We start from the raw sequence: 21,932 nt of genomic DNA on the forward strand, positions 1-21,932 counted from the left end.
TGAATATCTCGAAAACCGTAGCAGTTCAAACAAAACTTTTTTCAGCACAATCCAGCACTAACGAGGCAGAATCAAATGACACCACCGGGGTTCCATTCTGCCACAGATGGGGGGCTGGGTGAACTCTGGATGACCTAAAAAACAATGTTTAATAACTGCAAAACGATGATGGCACAAACGAAACTTTTTGCAGCACAAACCAGCACAATCATAGCACAAACGATTGACATAATTTTTATATAAATTTGCGTCTGATGGGGGGCCAACTTCACGGAGGTCGTGAAACCGCGGTATTTTTGCTCACGGTTATCGTACCGTCAAAATCTCATACGGGCACATGCCTAGGTAAGATGCATTTAATATATATTTAGAAGATTTTGGGCTGACAACCACAATTAAGATCATTGTGTGACGTTGGTGATTGGGGTCTATATCGTTGCCTCTTTTTCTTTGGGGGCGGAGTTGTTGGCGGTAAGCAGAGTAAAAAGGGAGAAAAATACCACGACTTCCGTGTCTAATTTTTCGCCACCAAGCAAGCGTTACAATATTAATTAATTAAAAATGAATGAAAACTAAATACTATTGAATATGTCATCATTATCATTTTAAAAATTTAAGTGACGGGTAAAAATAGGCTATGACCGGATTTTTATGACCCTGTCAGTCAAAATGACAGACAACAAAAATGTCTAGCGCAACCTCTGGTGTCATGTCATACTTATGACGGTCTTATGACAGTCTTATGACGCCACTGTCAAATAAAGCGTTACCTATTAACCCAAATAAATCAACAAATAAGCGGCACTGGACTATAAGCCGTAGGATTCAAAATGAGGGCAAAAAGTAGCGGCTTAGAGTCCGAAAATTTCGGTATATCTGAAAGTATACTATTTTCATTTGACTTCAACCAGGAGCCAATAAAAAGTTGTTTAATGTCTGACCGCTTGTGTTGCCTCATGGTTCACGAAAAATATGCTTTGCTTTAGAATTTTAATGCATGCCAGGCTTTAATGCATCGCGATGCATTGCCGAATCGAATCGAACCGAATCGTGACCCTCTGAATTGAATCGTGGCCCTCCGAATCGTAATCAAATCGTGAGGGCAGTGCCGATGCACACCTCTACTAGTTACGCACCTCGTGAGGCAGGTGTCTCCTCAAGTATCCCCTCAAAAGGGCATCCTCCAGAAAAGGGTTCTTGAGCACAGGTCGGTCCTGAAAGAACGATCCAAGCCTGGCTGCAGAAAAAGGCAGAGCTGCCGCCGTTTCCCAGAGTTGCTCTTCCTCAGATGGCCTCGAGCCTGCTTTAACACTACTGATATATCTGATGTTGATAGGGGTCCTGGTGGCACCACACAGCACCTTCCAGCCACTACAGCCTGCAGAGAGGCACTGCTTTGCGCCAGACATGGCTCTCTGTCCCCGAGCTGAAAAGGAGTGGGAGTCAGAAAAACAAGCTATTTTCATGCTTCTGTTGTGAGTTTATCGCTAGTAGACGTCCAATCCATTTGAAGTGGGAGGGATGGCAGCGAATGAACAAATTTGGCAATGGCATCCAATGAGTTTCATTTGGGGGCATGTCAAGTAGTGGCGTGGGAAGTGGGGTGCTGCAGCAACATGTACAATGGGGTAAATAAGTATTTGTGCAAGTTCTCCCACTTGAAAATATTAGAGAGGCCTGTAATTGTCAACATGGGTAAACCTCAACCATGAGAGACAGAATGTGGAGAAAAAAAAACAGAAAATCACATTGTTTGAGTTTTAAAGAATTTATTTGCAAATCATGGTGGAAAATAAGTATTATTGGGATAAATTTGATAACCCTACCTTAAGCCTAAACCAAAGACTCTGGATGAGTGTAACATATTATGTCTGTAACGTTAAATACAATTAGAAAACGATTTAATTAAAATATAAATATTTACAGTATATTAAAAAAAGGCATGGCCGATATTTTTTTGCCGCTTCTGATACTTTGAAAATGACGTGATCGGACCCGATCGATCGGCATCATCTCTAAATAAAATACCTAGCTGAAAATAAGCTTAACATACTTATTTTAAGCAAAAGCTTTGTATATTTCATATAAAAAAAACTTGTCAGATATGTTCTTATTTCAAGAATAGATATTGTTGAAAACATTATTTGAAAGCTTTTTTTCTTGATTTAGGTGAAAAATTACCAACTTTTAGATGTATGGGCTTCAGAACAAAAACTAGTAATATTTACTTCAAGTAAGTGGAGGAATCTGACGCATTAATCAGTTAACTAGCCTTTAACACGCAAAACAAGATGGAGAAAATTATTCGACGAGATTTTTAAAAAAATGATCAGATTAAGACGTTATACTTGAAATTTGCAGTGTGAAACAAGGGTCCCCAGGGGCCCCAGGCAACATGGGGCCCTTTGAGCATGTGGAAGTAAGGGGGACAGTTGGACTTGGAGCAATAGCATATTTAATAAAAGTCTAATAACGCCTCGCTCTCATGGAGCGCTTTTTAGGACATTCAAAGTGCCCCCCCCCCAGTTGCATTAATACATACATATTTGTGCAGTAAAATGAACACGAAGGTGGTGGGGGGGGCGGGGGGTTCGAGTCTTGGCCATAAAAATGGCGAAAACTAAGCGCTTTACACTCATATGGATGTACAACATCATTTTAAGATGCTAAACTAACACCTTCCCTCTTAAAGCAAATGTGCAATGCGAATATAATGTAAAGAACGCTCTCCTCGACGCAGCGAGAACGAGTGGGATCAACCAGCCGACGTAACAGGAAAAACACGAAACGGTCGCGCTGATAACGGCTCTAACTTATCATAAGAACTTTATGGCATGAACAGGAAATACTTACATTCGTTCATGGACGCACAGATTAATCCTCTAACAGGTGGGGTGGCCGTCCTCTGCTCGAAATGCGCACCGTACGCTTACGCCTATTCTTGTTCTCAGAATATGCAGCGCTTGTGACATAGGACAAAAACAGGACTGGTTCCTATGGGAACGTACGCAGCGGCATACCGCATACCCAAGGAACCTTGCTAAAAGGAGTATTAAAATTGCTAATAAAATCGTTTAGGATTGTTTTAGATGCATATATGTTATATTTTTCTTATAGAGTATTCAATGAGGAATACGTTAGACCCATTAATAGACTTTCTTGGAAAAATCACCATTTCTTTAAGTAGTCACATGAATAATGAGATGGACTGTGAAAACCAACATAAAATATTACAGCAAGGACATTTCATAAAGTTCTTGGTGAATCACTCTTTGCACATACATGCAGTGTTAAAACTGATTGGACTTGCTTAAACATGTATGCAAATTGGGACTGATAACAAAAATGTTGGATAATCTGCCAAATGATTCCATGGTATTGAATCACTCCCAATACTTGTAGCTACAACAGTGCGGTGAAGGTGAGTGTGTTAAATCTTTGTGTGTCAAATCTGTTGGCCCTCTGGGGGCCCCTGCTGGCTGGGGGCCCTAGGCAATTGCCTGCGTATGCCTAATGGGACGCTACACCTCTGGTTAGTTTGCATTTACCATTTAGCCCATTTTAGCCTATCAATTAATTAGGTTCACATTGGTGAGAAATGTAGCCCTGACCCTTGTTCACCCAATCTGTTTGATTTTATTGAGGTCCCATCCCCTGGAGCCTGTCCTGCAGTTGATTTCCTCTATTTAGGAGTGTTATTCATTTTAATTTGTTTAGACCCAAATGATAAAAGTGGAGAAAACCAAACCAAACGCAGAAGTCGAAAATGCTGTCAGAAACTGGGCAACCACAGGTAGGTTGACCTCGTATCTGGGTCAAAGTTCATTTAATGTCATTATCGGTGCGGAATAACATGTTTCTTATTGTTTAGTCATGTTTTGGTTAGCTTCTCTACCGAGTTAGCAGAGTTTTACGAGAACTTTGCAAACCAGTTGAACTCGGTCTAGTTGCCCAACTAGTTTCTTTTATAGCTATTTATGGTGACAACTAGAGTGTTCAAAGTGATTTTGTCATGTTGCGTCATTAAGCCAAACGTAAATAAGAGGTTAGGGAAGGAGTGCTTACCTAGCAGAGAAGCAGCTGTTTATTTTCACCAAGCCTTTCAAAATAAGAGCATGCAGTAGTCGTCTGCATTATAGGTCAGGTGACTGAAAACTTAACCTATTAAAGAGATATCGCCCACATATACGTGGATATTTGGTATATAAAATAGGGTGACTAAAATGCTTTTAAATAAACACATTTTAATATTTTATTATTGCTATGAATAAATAAAATTATAAATGAATAAAAATTTTAATAAAACTAAAATGAATAAAAACATACACTGGTTATGGCCCCTCATAACTGACGTTAATGAAGAAATTTTTAAAAAAAATAAATTTAAAAAAAAGGTGGGGATGCGCGCGCCTTCGTCCCTTGGGCCTGTCTTCAACTCCGTCAGCCTCTCCACTGCTGCCATTCTATCCGTGGGGTCTTCGGCGGCCCCCGTGGGTGGGGCTTGCTGTCCCTTGCTGTGGGGGTGGTTGTCCCCTGGTCTCAGGCCTATGGTGTGGTGCCTGTTCGGGGATGCGGGGTGGATGCCCAGGGGGCAGGAGCGGCGGAGGTGGGGTGGGTATTCTAGGACGGGGGGGTGGTTGGGGCCCTGGTGCTTCTCTCCCCCTGCGGCCGGTGGTTCTGGCAGGCGGGGCCCCGCCTGTGGGAGCCTGCCTATAAACTCACGCAAGCTTCATTTTGCACTGCAAGTATCTTTCACCTTCTGGCACCTACTCACTCATTCGTGTCTTCAGAGAGAGTCGGAATAGGGCCGTACAGTCCCGGGCTGACTCCCCCTTGATTTTAGCCGCCCCAAGGATTTGGGGCGGCTAGGACTGGTTGGGGGTGGTGACATGACAATTGCTTCCCTGCCGCAGGCACCGTCATTTCTTCACTTCTTTTAACACACCAAGAGGGGCTTCGGCGAGAGGCGGTGAGATGTGCGGCTGGGAAGAACTTCCATGCGGCGGTCCCACTGCCCTCAGCCGGGCTCTTCTATTTTAATGCATATACTGCACTACCCTCCCCACACAATCCCATCACGGTGCTTTGGCAGCTATAGTAATAGGGCGGAGATGGGACCCACACTTTTTGGCGCGGCTCCCGGGTGTGGCCTCTCCTTCACCTGGCTGCCGGTTGCGGGGCTCTGGTCCCGTGCCGCCCCGCGGCAGCTTCTCTGCACTCTCTGGCTTATGCCATCCCCTCTCTTTTCTACGGGGCGGGTCGCTGGTGGGTTGGCAGGGTGTCCTCCACTCCGGGTGGGGACCCTGTCCTGTGCCGTGACTGTTGCGGGGTTGCGGCGGTGGCTGGTGGGCTGGTCTGTGCTGGGGGCGGGCGTGGGGAGCGGTGGCGCGTCCCCTCATCCCTTCCCTGAAGCCCGGTTAATGGAGGCGCGGATTGTCCGGCGGGGGACCCTCCTGGATTCCTGGGGGATGGTGGCAGCCCCCTTGCTGGAGCAGCGGGAGGAGGGATGGGTTGCGCTGGCTCACCTCTCTGATTGACCGGGAAGGGGCCGTGGCCCTGGGGTGGCCCCCACGCAGTATTTCCACTTGTCTACAGGACTATCACGTGTATGATGGGATTCACACATGACTCGGTGCAATTAGACATGCTCATGTAGAGAAACTATCGGTGCCAGGATTAGCGATCAGGCAGCATAGAATAGGATGTCAACATTTCCATACTTACAGTGATTCACATAATACTGGGTTCTACACCTCACATCGCTGATTTGAGTACGCTCAACCCCACCTAATCAAATTTCTGACCCCTCCACACCCAGGAGGACCAGGAGTGCAAAAAATACACAAATAAATTATTAAATGTGTCATTAAAATGCTTCAAATTCAATATTTATTTCAAACAATTTATATTTATTTAAATTTATATTTATTCATTTTTTTATTCATTTCAATTTATATTTATTTTTTTCACTTTTTATGTATTTATTTCAATTTTGGGAACAAGAGTGCGAGAATGAAATAAAAAGAAATAAATGTTGAAATAAATAAAAATTGAAATATATATCTAAATGTTGACATATTGAAATAAATGTTGAAATAGAAATAAATGTTGAACTAAAAATTGACAAAAAGTGAAAAAAAAAATTGAAATAAATAAAAAGTGAAATAAACACTCAAATATAAATATTTAAATAAATATTGAAATAGAAGCATTTTAATGACACATTTAATAAAATTTTTTTTGGGTGTATGTATTTAATTTTTGCATTCCTGGTCCTCCATGCACAAGGCGAACAAGAGTGCAAGAATGAAATAAATAAAAATTGAAATAAATGCTGAAATAAATGTGGAAAAAAAATCAAATAAAAATTGAAATAGGTAAAAAATAAATGTTTTAAATTGAAATAAGTAAAAAGTTAAAAATATATAAATTGAATAAAAATTTAAATAGAAGCATTTTAATGCCACTTTTAATATTTTGTGTATTTATTTATTTTTTGCACTCCTGATCCTCCAAACTGAACAGCACAGGTTTAAAAAAAAAAAAAAAAAAAAAGACTGGGATCACTGCCAGCCCTAAATCAAAATTGATTGTATGACTAAAGCCGTCAGTGACAGCCAATGAGTGCTACTTGTGTCATACGGTGTGAGATCATTTGCTGAAGCAACAGTTTTTTCCTCACCTTTTTATATTTAAAAAAAAAAACAGTGTCGCTGAACCAGTTTTATTGTTGAAGATTTTTCAAAAATACAGAACCATTTCTCCCAACTTACCAAGAACACTGAAACATGCAAAGTTGAATAAAATGTTGAAATGCTAAAATATGTTCCAAAAGACATAACGATTAGAGTAGGAAAACTCTACCTTTGCATTAAACAGACTTTTTTCTCCAAATGAACAGAAAACGCGTTAACTTTTATACTGATAAAACCCAGTATGCATTTCATAGTGTGATACAGTATACTCAGTCTTCTAGTTGAGCTGGTCAGGATGGGGGAGTATAATGAACAAAACTAACATATTTGAGTGTACAAAAATAATAGTAAGTGTTTATATATGGACAGATAGAGTATTGGTTAGTCAACCCCAACTCTTAAAACACTGGGTATCAACGTGTCACCTGACAATAGCGCAAAATAAACAGCAGTTTTTTTTCTCACTGCCTTAAAGTGACTAAACTGTATTAAACCTACAAAGTTTAAAGTAAGATAGGATGGCTTCGTCACTGTTTAACAAATACAGAACAGTAGAAGCAGGTTGATAAAAAAACAAACAAACAAATGAAATCCACATGCTAAATAGAGGGCTGTCAACAATGTAAAAACAAAAATAAAAGACAAACACCAGAACGGAGTGTATGCTTACTGCTTAATAAAAGAAAACGGTGCATCTTTAACAATGAAAACATTCCTAAATGTTCACATGGAACTCAATTAGGAGTGCCGGGGGTGATGTAAGTATCATGGCTGTCAGTCGTTTAGTGAGAACAGTCTTTTTCCTTCTTGTTGATTTCTCTGGTCCATCCCGTTTAATCTCCTTTAGTGAGAAGGTCCTCAATATATGCATCAAGTTCATCATCGGTGTTAATGTCAATATCCTAGGTGAGGGGAAACAATTATTACTTTACATTCATCATCATTTCAAACACCACAAATAAATAAATAAATGCAATCCAGGAAGCTGTCCAACCTCTTGAACTTTTTGTAGAAGTGCAACAATGTTGGTCCGTAATTTTTGGAGTTTCTCATCTGCTTCCTTCAGTTTCAACTCTGTGCTATTGCTTTTCTCTTCCACAGCTTTGGCCTTGGCGTCTGCTCTGCTCTGGTACGAGTTGCACAGTGACTGCAGACCTGATTCGTACTGCTGGAAATACTCTTTCTAAAGTTGACAAAAGAATCAAATACATCACCGATAAGAAAGCACGGTACAACTTCACTACCACAGCAAGAAGTGCACCTCGATGAACAATGTTTCTGTTGAAAACTATTTCAAGGGTTAAAGCAGCGTGAAGTAACTTTTCAGTTTTGGTCGATTTTAGCGATGCCGGTGGACAAAAGCGGTAGTGTTTTGCCTTAAAGAGCATACGACACGAGAAAAAAAAGTCTTAAATGGCATTATTATGTGAATTAGAATCATATTTTGAGACGATTCGACTATATACAACAATTTAGCAAAGCGCAGATCACGAGAAATTGGTCTTTTAATCTGCCGGTTAGCCACGCCTACCATTATAGGGCTTTAGCGTCCCCAAGAGGTGGATGACGTCAGTGGAAGACTGGGCTCATCGGTTTTACCATTCAGCCCATTGAGGGGGAATTGTTCATAACGAGGAAAACGCGACGAAGAGAGCCGCAAAATGTCATTGTTTCAGTCTCTCTACTCCAATATTTTTACAGGATATTTTTTTTATCCAAGTATTTTTCCCCAATAGCTATATAAATGGCTTGAGAAGAAACAGCCCGTCGAGGGGGAACTACAGTGCCTTGCAAAAGTATTCGGCCCCCTTGAATCTTGCAACCTTTCACCACATTTCAGGCTTCAAACATAAAGATATGAAATTTAATTTTTTTGTCAAGAATCAACAACAAGTGGGACACAATCGTGAAGTGGAACAACATTTATTGGATAATTTAAACTTTTTTAACGAATAAACTGAAAAGTGGGGCATGCAATATTATCCGGCCCCTTTACTTTCAGTGCAGCAAACTCACTCCAGAAGTTCAGTGAGGATCTCTGAATGATCCAATGTTGTCCTAAATGACCGATGATGATAAATAGAATCCACCTGCGTGTAATCAAGTCTCCGTATAAATGCACCTGCTCTGTGATAGTCTCAGGGTTCTGTTTAAAGTGCAGAGAGCATTATGAAAACCAAGGAACACACCAGGCAGGTCCGAGATACTGTTGTGGAGGAGTTTAAAGCCGGATTTGGATACAAAAAGATTTCCCAAGCTTTAAACAACTCAAGGAGCACTGTGCAAGCCATCATATTGAAATGGAAGGAGCATCAGACCACTGCAAATCTACCAAGACCCGGCCGTCCTTCCAAACTTTCTTCTCAAACAAGGAGAAAACTGATCAGAGATGCAGCCAAGAGGCCCATGATCACTCTGGATGAACTGCAGAGATCTACAGCTGAGGAGGGAGAGTCTGTCCATAGGACAACAATCAGTCGTACACTGCACAAATCTGGCCTTTATGGAAGAGTGGCAAGAAGAAAGCCATTTCTCAAAGATATCCATAAAAAGTCTCGTTTAAAGTTTGCCACAAGCCACCTGGGAGACACACCAAACATGTGGAAGAAGGTGCTCTGGTCAGATGAAACCAAAATGGAACTTTTTGGCCACAATGCAAAACGATATGTTTGGCGTCAAAGCAACACAGCTCATCACCCTGAACTGAACACACCATCCCCACTGTCAAACATGGTGGTGGCAGCATCATGGTTTGGGCCTGCTTTTCTTCAGCAGGGACAAGGAAGATGGTTAAAATTGACGGGAAGATGGATGCAGCCAAATACAGGAACATTCTGAAAGAAAACCTGTTAGTATCTGCACAAGACCTGAGACTGGGACAGAGATTTATCTTCCAACAGGAGAATGATCCAAAACATAAAGCCAAATCTACAATGGAATGGTTCAAAAATAAACGTATCCAGGTGTTAGAATGGCCAAGTCAAAGTCCAGACCTGAATCCAATGGAGAATCTGTGGAAAGAGCTGAAGACTGCTGTTCACAAACACTCTCCATCCAACCTCACTGAGCTCGAGCTGTTTTGCAAGGAAGAATGGGCAAGAATGTCAGTCTCTCCATGTGCAAAACTGATACAAACATACCCCAAGCGATTTGCAGCTGTAATTGGAGCAAAAGGTGGCGCTACAAAGTATTAACGCAAGGGAGCCGAATAATATTGCACGCCCCACTTTTCAGTTTTTTATTTGTTAAAAAAGTTTAAATTATCCAATAAATTTTGTTCCACTTCACGATTGTGTCCCACTTGTTGATTCTTGACAAAAAATTAAAATTTTATATCTTTATGTTTGAAGCCTGAAATGTGGCAAAAGGTTGCAAGGTTCAAGGGGGCCGAATACTTTTGCAAGGCACTGTATCTGAGTTTGTTCTACATAATAAATCCTTTTTAGAATGTTATCTCGATTTTTGGCAGGAGCATGTCGATAACCTTTTGGGATACAAAGTATCACGATATAATCACCATTTCGATATTTTGTCACACCCCTACTGTAGGCTACTTCAAGATTGTTTTTGGTGCACTTGTGCAAAGTGTTTTTAATCCCACCAGAGGAAAGGCCACCAGCTCCTCTGCAGTCATGCCATTGACGTCATCCTTAGGAATCTGAAAAGCAGGCGGGAAGAAGTAACGCAGCATTGTCCTGAAAAGAAAAGCAACATAGGTGTCAGTCACATGTTCATCTAACACACTCCAGATTTAAAGGATTAAGGGTGTAAACTCATTCTTGCAAATTGTGGGCAAAACGGCTTTTTTTCTGTTTTCTTCATTGAAACGAGTGACAGGAGTGCCACTTACCTCAACATGGTGACCAGGCTCTCTGTCACCTCTCGACTGGTGCCAGGTTGTGTGGTATCTGGCTCCATGGCTGCAGAAACCCTCTCATTCTCCTGCTGGGTGTCAGGCGTCTGGGTGATGGGAGACGGCGGACGCATCAGGCGGACTTCATCGCTGCCTTTAAACACCCTTCACAAACATTCACAATCAATTAATTCACAATCAATTAAATAATACATAAACGAATTGCATTTATTGGATATTGGACAAAAAGTTTTCACCATCTGTCTTTCGGCGTGGCTCGGGGCACATAGTCAAACTTGACTTTCCAGCGAACACTCTGTTTGTTTGATTCCACAGCAACGACTTTTCCTGTGAACCACTCCTTATTGACACGGACTTCAACTAGCAGTCCCTTATCTTTAGAAAATAGAACAGAATCTTTGTGTCAGGACTGCCTAAAACCAACCATTAAAAGCACATCTGCATTTCAGTTTCTGGGGAAGCTTTGTGGTAAGGACTGACTGGAAGAAATGTAACTGAGACATGAGAAACAGTTCGAAACAAGGCTGTTGGATTAATCGATTTTGAACTGAAACCGACTTTTCTGGTTAAAATGTTAAAAACGGTCAAATCGGTACGTTCGGTTTTCAAAACCACACCATTTTAGTTTATCTAAGCCGCCGTAGTTTCCTTTGCATTTCCGCTTCATCCCACAAGAATGCACAGTCTTAAACGACAAGAACAATAACAACCATGGATACTGGCGATTCTGCTACTTTGCCCAGCCAACTTTGGACACAAATTGCATAAACCCAAGAGTAAGTGTATTATCTCATGATGTACTTAAAGTATTGTTGTACTAGTCCTTCTCAAAAAATTAGCATATTGTGATATAGTTCGTTATTTTCTGTAATGTACTGATTAACATTTGACTTTCATATATTTTAGATCAATTACACACAACTAAAGTAGTTCAAGCCTTTTATTGTTTTAATATTGATGATTTTGGCAAAAAAGTCAAGAAAAAACAAAAATCCCTATCTAAAAAAATTGGCATATTTTATCCGACCAATACGGAAAAATGTTTTTTAATACAAAAAAAGTCAACCTTGAATTAATTATATCAGCTATGCACTCAATACTTGGTTGGGAATCCTTTTGCAGAAATGACTGCTTCAATGCGGCGTGGCATGAAGGCAATCGGCCTGTGGCACTGCTGAGATGTTATGGAGGCCTTAAGCTCATCCACAGTGTTGGGTCTGGTGTCTCTCAACTTCCTCTTCACAATATCCCACAAATTCTCTATGGGGTTCAGATCAGGAGAGTTGGCAGGCCAATTGAGCACAGTAATGCCATTGTCAGTAAACCATTTACCAGTGGTTTTGGCACTGTGAGCAGGTGCCAGGTCATGCTGAAAAATGAAATCTTCATCTCCATAAAGCTTTTCAGAAGATGGAAGCATGAAGTGCTCCAAAATTTCCTGATAGCCAGCTGCATTGACCCTGCACACAGTAGACCAACACCAGCAGCTGACATGGTACCCCAGACCATCACTGACTGTGGGTACTTGACACTGGACTTCCGGCATTTTGGCATTTCCTTCTCCACACTCTGATTGATTTCCGAATGACATGCAAAATTTGCTTTCATCTGAAAAAAGTACTTTGGACCACTGAGTAACAGTCCAGTGCTGCTTCTCTGTAGCCCAGGTCAGGCGCTTCTGCTGCTGTTTCAGGTTCAAAAGTGGCTTGACCTGGGGAATGTGGCACCTGTGGCCCATTTCCACCACACACCTGTGCACGTTGGCTCTGGATGTTTCTACTCCAGACTCAGTCCACTGTTTCTGCAGGTCCCCCAAGGTCTGGAATCTGCCCTTCTCCACAATCTTTCCCAGGGTGCGGTCACCTCTTCTGGTTGTGCAGCGTTTCCTGCCACACTTTTTCCTTCCCACTGAGGTGCCTAGATACAGCAGTCTGGGAACAGCCTATTCGCTCAGAAATTTCTTTGGGTGTCTTAGCCTCTTGCTTGAGGGTGTCAATATTGGCCTTCTAGACAGCAGTCAGGTCGGCAGTCTCGCCCATCATTGCGGTTTTGAGTAATGAACCAGGCTGGGAGTTTTTAAAAGCCTCAGGAATCTTTCGCTGGGGTTTTGAGTTAATTCATTGATTCAGTTGATTAGGTTAGTAGCTTCTTTAGAGTACCTTTTCATGATACGCTATTTTTTTGAGATAGAGATTTGTGGCTTTTGACTTTTTTGCCAAAATCATCATTATTAAAACAATAAAAGGCGTCTGTAATGAATCTAAAATATACGAAAGTCTAAACATTATCAGTACATTACCGAAAATAATAAACTTTTCACACATATGCAAATTTTTTTAGAAGGACCAGTATATGTGAAGGAATTGCAGTGGATTGTCAAATAAAACACATAGCCTTGAAACGTTCAGCACTTCCTCATTTACTTCGGCTGCACATTAGAATACAGTAAAGGCCGAGTTATGCTTCCGCGTCAGACCTGCGTCATCAAGGAAGACCCAATTTACGACCCTGCGCCGTAACCTGTCTTCCTCCTTCTCAATTTTCTGACTTCGTGTCGCGTCAATGCGTGTGACGTAGTGGAAATGGACTGCGATTGGTCGTTTCCGGTTCAGCTCGAAATCACCGCCATTGTCAAACATGATTTTTCTACACACTTAAAAATGGACCAAGCCGACGAGAGTATCAACGAAGAGCAAGTACAACAACTTCTTCAATGTCTCATCAAGATTGCCAAATGGCAAGCAATTCATGGGAGAAGATTGCTGAAAATACGGGGCTGGAGGTCAGCCGGCGATTGAATAAAAAAATGGAAGAACCACCGAGAAAAGTATGTGTGTGTTCGGAATCGAATGGCCACACGAAGCGGTGACCCAGTCCGCTAAAAACTGCAGTTTTTTATCACTTTATGTCGTATTTTTGGTTGGTGTACTTCATCATTTATTGTGTACATATGTTTGCTGTGAGTCTGACTTATTTACATGTCACACTTCAAGTATATAAAGAATAAAGCACAGGTATGGTGTCAAAAGAGTTGTTTGCTGTTTAATTTTCAACTACAGTTCACACACTTGATACATCATCACTCATTGAGAGTGCCTCGTAAACTGCTGTATTTTAAGCCAAAAGAACTGTTTTGTTTGATAGAACAATTTGTGTATATGCTGCTATAGCAGATACATGATGCATTAAGGCCCCGAACTATTTTTAATTTGTCCGTTTTACCCTGGAAACCCCCGTTTACAGATGTCACGCAACCACTCTTGTTACAACATAGTAATAAAAAGTAATTATATTTATTACTCAAAATGTCTAATTTTTCAGTTTAGAATCAATGTCAAATATTTCGTTTAAAAAATGACTTTAAAAAATTCTTCACTTGAATATTATAAACTTAAACAAATTATGTCACAATGAAAAAAAATGGTGTCTGTAAATAAGTCACGGATATCTACCTCATTACTATCGCTTGTTTTTTTTGTTACTGTCGCATTTTCCCTGATGTCAGATGATAAGTAATCGATCCAAACAAAGAACAATTTTTGAAGGAAAAAAAAAAAAACGTTTAAAAGGGTAAATATATGAAAAAGAAAATCTCGACCACTCCTTGATGTCTGCGATTTCTGCATCGTGACCCTTGTTATATTACCATGTTTTACCCTTAAAATCCCCCCAAAATCCAGCTGTGGCCATTCACAGCTGTGTCACTCGGTGATACATGTATGTGACAATGTCTCGTTAAAATCATGGCGTCTTAAATTATGCTCTCGCGTGCTCTCACCTCTAGTTAGGGTTTTGCCGTTTAGAAAAAAATTTTTTTTTTTTTTTTTAACTGCACTCCTGTTCAAAAAAATGTTCCCCCGGAAGATTGAGATTTTAAGCTTTCCAATAATGTATCGCATATGCATATATGACAATTTTGCAATTTGGCCAAACGGGGGGTCTCAGAGCGGAACTCCAAGTCACCTGAGTGTTTTCCGCCATATACTTATAATGGGGAGGCTGCCATCCCAGAATGTGGGTCACAATCATGGAGAAGAGCGCCAGACCCGGCGGCATGGGCGGGCATTAGGGGGTCGGGCCCGCCCTGAGAGACTGCTGTGCTCGCCCTAGCTTGATTAGATTGTACTGTGTAATTTTAACTAGTGTTGCACCGATACCATTTTTTGGCCCCGATACCGATATCTGGCTGTGCAGTATCGGCCGATACCGATACCATACCGATACCACCCCGATTATATATATATATATATATCATTTTTTTCTTTCTTTTCTTTTTTTCCCCCAAAGAGCTACATAATTGGATGTGAAATCATTGCTATCAAGGCTTTGTCAGGCTGTTGCTTACCTTTGCAAAATAGGAAAAAGTACACTAAACCCTAGTAGACAATAGTTGAATAAACCTTCCGCTCTCAAAGGCCAAAATAGTGCTAAATTTGTGAAATTAATAAACAGGCATGCAAACTGGTTAGGGGTGAAAAAGGTGACAAAATAACATGGACACACGGCATGAGCGGAAAAGTGCATTTCATAGTGCAATCAGAGACATCTCGAATTAAACACAGTACATAATAATTTAACATATACAAGTCTAAATCTCTCAGCCTGAAATCAGAACATATAAGACACATTAAGTAGCAAATTATACAAAATCTAAATTATAAAATATACAGTATGTCCCATTTGCATTAAGCAGAGAACAACTTTACTCCCGTCTCTCACTTTTGTCAGTCATTTGTTGTCACGAGAAGAGAGTGGCGGTGATAGGTCTGGGTCATCGGACTAGAGCAGGGGTCCCCAACCTTTTTTGCACCACGGACCGGTGTTATTTGGGTCTTTTTTTCACGGACCTGTGTTCTGACAAATTTTGAACCCCATCAAAAATTGCAACGACGTGGTTATGCGCGCGTTAAACATACCTGCAAAATGCGCAAATGCAGCGATTCCAAAGTAAACACTACAAACTTTCTTGAAAGAAAGGAATATTAACTTACGTTTGATCATGGAAGGACTTGTAGAAAAGTTCTCCTCAGATTCATCCTGCCATGTAAGCTGCACACAACAGCTGCACACCGCGCTCACCATTAACAACTTCGCCTTGTCATTAAACATTGCTTAAGAAGCCCGCTTCACAAAGATACGATGTTGGACATTGTTGCAAGGTTTTCAAAGCTCTTGTCGCGATGTCAGGATATTCCAGAATGACTTTAATCCAGAACCTCGGTAGAGTTGTTGTCTCAAATGTACGTTTAATAAGGTCGCCGTCATTTGCGATCTCTCTGTTTATTCACAAACGGGTCACGAATCCACTTCTTCGCAGTTCGTGCGTCTTCGAGGTTGTAGGCTCGTCAGGTGTCCTTTCCGCCGTAAAAATATCCTTTTCGTCGTAAAAATATCTCCAAAGACGTCCGTTGTCCAGTTATCTTCGCTCGTGTGGGGGCTAATTATTTCCGGGAACAAATGTGCTGCGCCCGCGGCCTAGTAATACGTTATTATCGAGGACAAGCGCACATAGATATATTATAAACACAAACAAGATGTACTGCCTGCTGTCCAATCAATGGATTTCTGTGACGACATTTTAATCTATTCCGTAGTATTATATCTAGAGTAGACAGGGATATTGGTGTGTTAAGCAGGGGCACAGGGTTAGTTCGGCCAGAATGCGGTCGTTATTAGATTATTATTTCTGTGCGGCCCGGTGGCAAATGCACACCGGTACCGGTCCGCGGCCCGGCAGAAGGGGACCCTTGGACTAGAGTGTAGTTTTGAGCATGGACTACGGTTTTGAAGTTAACGGTTTCACTCGCTCGTTGACAGACACCCCCCCCGCCATCGCCCCATTTTTTTCTCCTCGGATCTACGTGATTCAGAAAAATGACCCATTTTGATTTCAAAACGGCGAAATTTCGCCGAAAGGTGGCAAGTTTGCATGCCTGAATAAAACATGTATAATACTAGCCCAATAGTAAGAAAGTAAAAATAAATTCATAATAGTAAACTCTGAATGAACTGAATAAACTTTTTGAAACCTCTCAAAGTCCAAACAGTGCAACTTTCATGAAATTATTGTCACATTCTGCTGCTGGTTAGATTGTGTTTTGTTGCTGGGCGTGGCACTTGAATCCAATGCAGGCTCATCAACGCAGCATTTAAGCACGGGTGATCTCAGAGAAGGCTGCCGAGATATTTGGCTTGCTGATCGCTATTTGACATCTGGCACAATAATCTCGCTACATTTGCTTGTTATGCCCCTGCATTGGGGTTTTCTGTTAGTGTGCTGCTCTCGTTTGTAACCGCTGCCTATCGTCTTAGTTTGTCCGTCGACCTGCTGTCACGGACTCCTTTTGTTATTTCTACTGTCCCGCGATCGCGTGTTATTGCTGCTTGGTGTTCACGTGTCATCACACAACATAGAGACAGAGTGTAGTGAGCGCCAGGAGGAGAAAAAGGCTGTGGTCAAATGTTATAATAATGGACCGGTAAATGGTCTCAGCGCCGTCTTTGTTGGTACTTGCCGATACCGATACCACCATTTCGGGCCGGATCGGCGCCCCCTGCCGATACTATCAGTATCGGTGCATCTTTAATTTTAACACTCACACGGAGAGGACGAACCCTCTATTCCAGTGTTTTTCAACGATTGTGCAGACGCCGTGAGAGATCGTCAAGTGTGCCGCGAGAAATTATCCAATGTCGCTTTATTTATTTATTATTATTATTTTTTTAAAAACATCGTCGGGCAAAGTTGCAGTAGGAGGGAAGGAGTAAGCAAAAAGTTCTCGGTTGTGTGCAGATGAGCGAGGCATTTTTCGTGTTGCGTTCAAAAACTGCTTGGATTTCTAGCCATCAGCCACCTCCTCTCCGCAACAGCGTGGACCCCAGCACGTCTACTGTTCATCATTTGACTCGTCAAGTGTCGATATACACAAAAGTGTCTTTTCCATTTTATCCATATGTGACGACCGTCAATCCGCCCTCTGTGTTTTATTCCAATACATTATCGAGGACAACAAGGTGGGTGATGGCTAGAAATCCGAGTAGTACTTGAACGTGACATGAGCAGCTATCTAGCGCCATGGCGCCATAAAAGCCTAAATGTCATCTCCAAATGAACACCCGTCGCCTCAGAACAAGTCGATGGACTATTTTGTTCGCCTTCGTGAAAAGACGAAGTTTTTCAAGCCTAACTGCTAAAACGTTTTTTAAAAATAAAAACAGAGACTGAGAGCTGTTGAAGAAGATTCCTGCCAGTTTTTTCGCTTTGTGTTCATCTTAACAGGCTCAAGTTTCACACTGAGTAAGCATAAATACTGAGAAATTACTTTATAATTAAATATACTGTACAGAAAGGAATTTTCGAACATTTTGGTGTGGTGTGTCGTGAGATTTTTTTCCAATGTAAAAATGTCCCTTGACTTAGAAAAGGTTGAAAAAAACTGCTCTATTCATCCTATCTTGATCTGTCATTCAATTCAACCAATCTGAGCAGCGAATGAAGGCAATTTCTAGCCAATCACAGATAAGGGGGGCAGGCCGAGTAGCCGGCCATTTGGTACTGCGATTGGATAGGGATTGCTTCGGTCACAGAAATGGCGATTGAGCGGCTCCTCTGTTGCTAATTCAAATTGGAATGGGCATCCGTGTATTTTTCAAGAAACTAAAGATGAACTCAAGCCATGACAAAGATGCGGCCGAAAGTCAACATGAAGGGAAAGCGCTGCCACCTCCTGCAGTTTCACTGACTGATACCATAATCAGAAAATACAACGGGTAAAAACGCCACTAATCAGGCTAAATATACGTTGAAGAAGTGTGCCCCCCTCCCCCAAAAATGTAATGCCCCCCCGTAATTTCTTTCTGCAGTCTGCAAAGTCTGGAGAGCGCGCGATCGATTGTTTTAAAAAAAAAAAAAAAAAAAAGTCTGATATTTTATACACTATTCATGTCATTATATACTAAGTCATATAGAAATGGCACAATGTTGATGACAACAAACAACAAAATCTTCTACGCTCAATTTGATACCTTTCGAAGCATTCTCTGGTTCTTGCTGTAGTGCCTTCACCGGTGCTTTCTCGGGCGCCTTTTCTGGCGCCTTCTCTGGCACCTGCACAGGGAAATGTATCCCAAATCAAACCATATTAAGGCATATACAGTGGGGAGAACAAGTATTTGATACACTGCCGATTTTGCTGGTTTTCCCACTTGCAAGCCATGTAGAGGTCTGTAATTTGTATCATAAGTTCTCTTCAACTGTGAGGGACAGAATCTAATACAAAAATCCAGAAAATCACATTGTATAATTTTTAAATAATAAATTTGTATTTAACTGCATGAAATAAGTATTTGATACATTACCAACTCGTAAATATTTCGGCTTTTAGTTCTTTTTTAAGAACCCCTCCTGTTCTCCACTCATTACTGGAAGTAACTGCACCTGTTTGAACTTGTTACCTGTATAAAAGACACCAGTTCACATGTTCAAACAAACAAACTCCAACCTCTCCACAATGACCAAGACCAAAGAGCTGTGTCAGGACATCAGGGATAAAATAATAGACCTGCACAAGGCTGGGATGGGCTACAGGAAAATAAGCAAGTAGCTTGGTGAGAAGGTAACAACTGTTGGTGCGATTATTAGAAAATGGAAGAAGTTCAAGTTGATGGTCAATCTGCCTCGTTCTGGGGCTCCATGCAAGATCTTACCTCGTGGGGCGTCACTGATCATGAGGAACTACACGGCAGGACCTGGTCAATGACCTGAAGAGAGCTGGAACCACAGTCTCGAAGAAAACCATCGGAAACACATTACGCCGTCATGGATTAAAATCCTACAGCGCACGCAAGGTCCCGCTGCTGAAGCCAGTGCATGTCCAGGCACGTTTGAAGTTTGCCACTGACCATCTGGATGATCCAGAGGAGCAATGGGAGAAGGTCATGTGGTCGGATGAGACCAAAATTGAACTTTTTGGTCTAAACTCGGCTCGTGGTGTTTAGAGGAAGAAGAAGGATGAGTACAACCCCAAGAACACCATCCCAACCGTGAAACATGGAGGAGGAAACATCATTTTTTGGGGCTGCTTCTCTGCCAAGGGTACAGGACGACTGTACCGTATTGAGGGGAGGATGGATGGGGTTATGTATCGCCAGATCTTGGCTGACAACCTCCTTCCTTTAGTGAGAGCCCTGAAGATGTGTCGTGGCTGAGTCTTCCAGCATGACAACGACCCAAAGCACACAGCCAAGGCAACTAAAAAGTGGCTCCGTAAGAAGCATCTAAGGTCCTGGAGTGGCCTAGCCAGTCACCAGATCTGAACCGATAGAAAGGGAGCTGAAAGTCCGTGTGGCCCGGCAGCAGCCCCGAAACCTGAAGGCTCTGGAGAAGATCTGCATGGAGGAGTGGGCCAATATCCCTGCTGCAGTGTGCGCAAACCTTGTCAAAGACTACAGAAAACGTTTGGTATCTGTAATAGCAAACAAAGGTTTCTGTACCAAATATTAAGTTCGATTTTAATGATGTATCAAATACTTATTTCATGCAATTAAATGCAAATTTATTATTTAAAAATCATACGTGATTTTGATTTTTTGTATTAGATTCCTTCACTCACAGTTGAAGAGAACTTATGATACAAATTACAGACTTCTACATGCTTTGCAAGTGGGAAAACCAGCTAAATTGGCAGTGTATCAAATACTTGTTCTCCCCACTGTAAAATTTGAATGCAAATGGATGTACAGACATGTTCAATCCATGTTAGTGAAAGGTGTGAAATTACAGTGAATTTCAGGCTGAAAGCATCTTGACTGCTCAACACAGAGTTAGGAGAATAACGGCTCCACCTCAAGTGGGCGTTATAATAACCATCTTAATAATTAAAAGTTGGAAAAAGCCTCAAGCCAGCTTAGGAGAAGCAAAGAGTTCGAGCGAGGGGTAAGGGCTACCTTGGGTTTAGCAACAGGGCTCTGTCGTGGGGAAGTAGCTACTCCTTTCTTCGCAGGCTGTGATTGTTTGCTAACCTGTTAGGTTCACAGCAGACGGGCTTTGTTTGAGCTTGTAGCGACAGCTAGCGTAAAACTAAGTTCTTTCTTTGATAGCTTTCTTCAATGGAACAGATGGCAATGAAAGAGAACTGATGCTGGTAGAGTTTAAGCAAGCAACACAGTCGCTGACGCAGTTATTCATGCATGCGCACATTCACTTTGGCCAAAGTGTATATTCATCTTGATCATATTTACTGATGTTTACCTCGTCTAACTTTCCACGTTTGGCGGGTGGGACTTTCTCCACCGCTTTAGCCCGGTTACCAGCCGCAGTGTCCATCTTTGACTTCTTTGTCTGGGGTTCTTCATCTTCACTCTCCCCAGTTCCTTCTTCTTCCTCTTCCTCCTCCTCTTCTTCTTCGTCTTCCTCCTCATCATCATCACTGTCCTCCTGCACAATTATTCTCCTACGTTGTAGTGCAGCAGCAGGTTTAGCTGATGCTTTGGTGAGTGTCTATAAAAGAAACAAGTTTACTTTTTAGTAATGAATTTCATGCTAATATAACACATAGACTTCAATATCAATTGACGGGAACCTGGGCCGCTCCGTTGGGGTTTTATTTTCAACAGTGTTGTTAATCTTACTTCATCAGGGTCCCCCCCAGAATTGATTAATCTAAATGCAAGACTTTTAAGACCTTTTTTAATGCCATTTCAACTGAAAATTAATACTTTTCTTGCACCAATTATTTAGACCATATTGAATCATATTAAATAAATAAAGCACTGAACAGCAAATTTAACCTCAATTACTAAGATTGTTTGACAAAAGAATGCACATATATTGAAGATACAATTTGAACACATTGAAAGTAACGTTATAAAGTCTGTCAGAATTTTTTTAAACCCACACACGCACACAAAAACTTAAATAGAGCTGTCCCGACTAGTCGACATAGTCGACGTCATCGATGACGTAAATCCGTCGACGAGCACAACATCCCGTCGACGGTTAATGAAGGGTTAAAAAAATATATGCGCGGAAAGTTCATAATGTCAGATGCTCTGTATGCAAGCGGGGAAAGCGACACAAAGCCAAAAAAGCGCACCAGAGTGTCCAAAACATTGACTTATTTCAAAGAAACAAAGGAGCGTACACTCTTCCGTCCTGTCTCTTCAATGCCAAGCTTGGCTGCACGTAGGCCGTGAATAAATACCTCAAGCGCCGTAACCCAGTTTGTAATTTTTTTTTTTTTTTTGTCTTTTCATTTTTTGTACACCAGAGGGTGCTGTCGCCTTACTAAATAATAATGTTTCATTGACAATGGGCCTATAAGTGCTATTAGTATCGTTCTTAATGCTAACTGAAAGGTTTATTT

General features: G+C 41.5%; 2 protein-coding genes across 5 annotated transcripts in view; both read right to left on the reverse strand.

The window, feature by feature from the left end:
- Positions 1-4,098, reverse strand: part of LOC130913236 (acyl-CoA dehydrogenase family member 11-like) — a 34,083-nt gene extending 29,985 nt beyond the window's left edge. The window contains exons 1-2 of one of the 2 annotated variants that reach the window (XM_057831688.1): positions 4,066-4,098; positions 1,137-1,426 (exon numbers count right to left, since the gene is read on the reverse strand). In XM_057831688.1, the coding sequence (XP_057687671.1) occupies positions 1,137-1,409 (273 nt within the window). In that variant the 5' untranslated portion in view covers positions 1,410-1,426; positions 4,066-4,098. Of the gene's footprint in view, positions 1-1,136; positions 1,427-2,853; positions 2,874-4,065 lie in introns of those variants that run through there. The other variant, XM_057831687.1, reaches the window with a different exon arrangement.
- Positions 4,099-6,710: 2,612 nt separating this feature from the next.
- LOC130913235 (ATPase MORC2-like) overlaps positions 6,711-21,932 on the reverse strand; it is a 57,962-nt gene continuing 42,740 nt past the window's right edge. For 2 of the 3 annotated variants that reach the window (XM_057831685.1, XM_057831684.1), the window contains 8 exons: positions 20,819-21,067; positions 20,515-20,589; positions 18,595-18,676; positions 10,806-10,944; positions 10,546-10,713; positions 10,297-10,390; positions 7,690-7,878; positions 6,711-7,597 (listed from right to left, as the gene is read on the reverse strand). In XM_057831685.1, coding sequence (XP_057687668.1) covers positions 7,529-7,597; positions 7,690-7,878; positions 10,297-10,390; positions 10,546-10,713; positions 10,806-10,944; positions 18,595-18,676; positions 20,515-20,589; positions 20,819-21,067 — 1,065 coding nt within the window. In that variant the 3' untranslated portion in view covers positions 6,711-7,528. The remainder of the gene's footprint in view (positions 7,598-7,689; positions 7,879-10,296; positions 10,391-10,545; positions 10,714-10,805; positions 10,945-18,594; positions 18,677-20,514; positions 20,590-20,818; positions 21,068-21,932) is intronic. The other variant, XM_057831686.1, reaches the window with a different exon arrangement.

The sequence above is a fragment of the Corythoichthys intestinalis genome, chromosome 3 (assembly GCF_030265065.1).
Source record: "Corythoichthys intestinalis isolate RoL2023-P3 chromosome 3, ASM3026506v1, whole genome shotgun sequence".
Lineage (NCBI taxonomy): Eukaryota > Metazoa > Chordata > Actinopteri > Syngnathiformes > Syngnathidae > Corythoichthys > Corythoichthys intestinalis.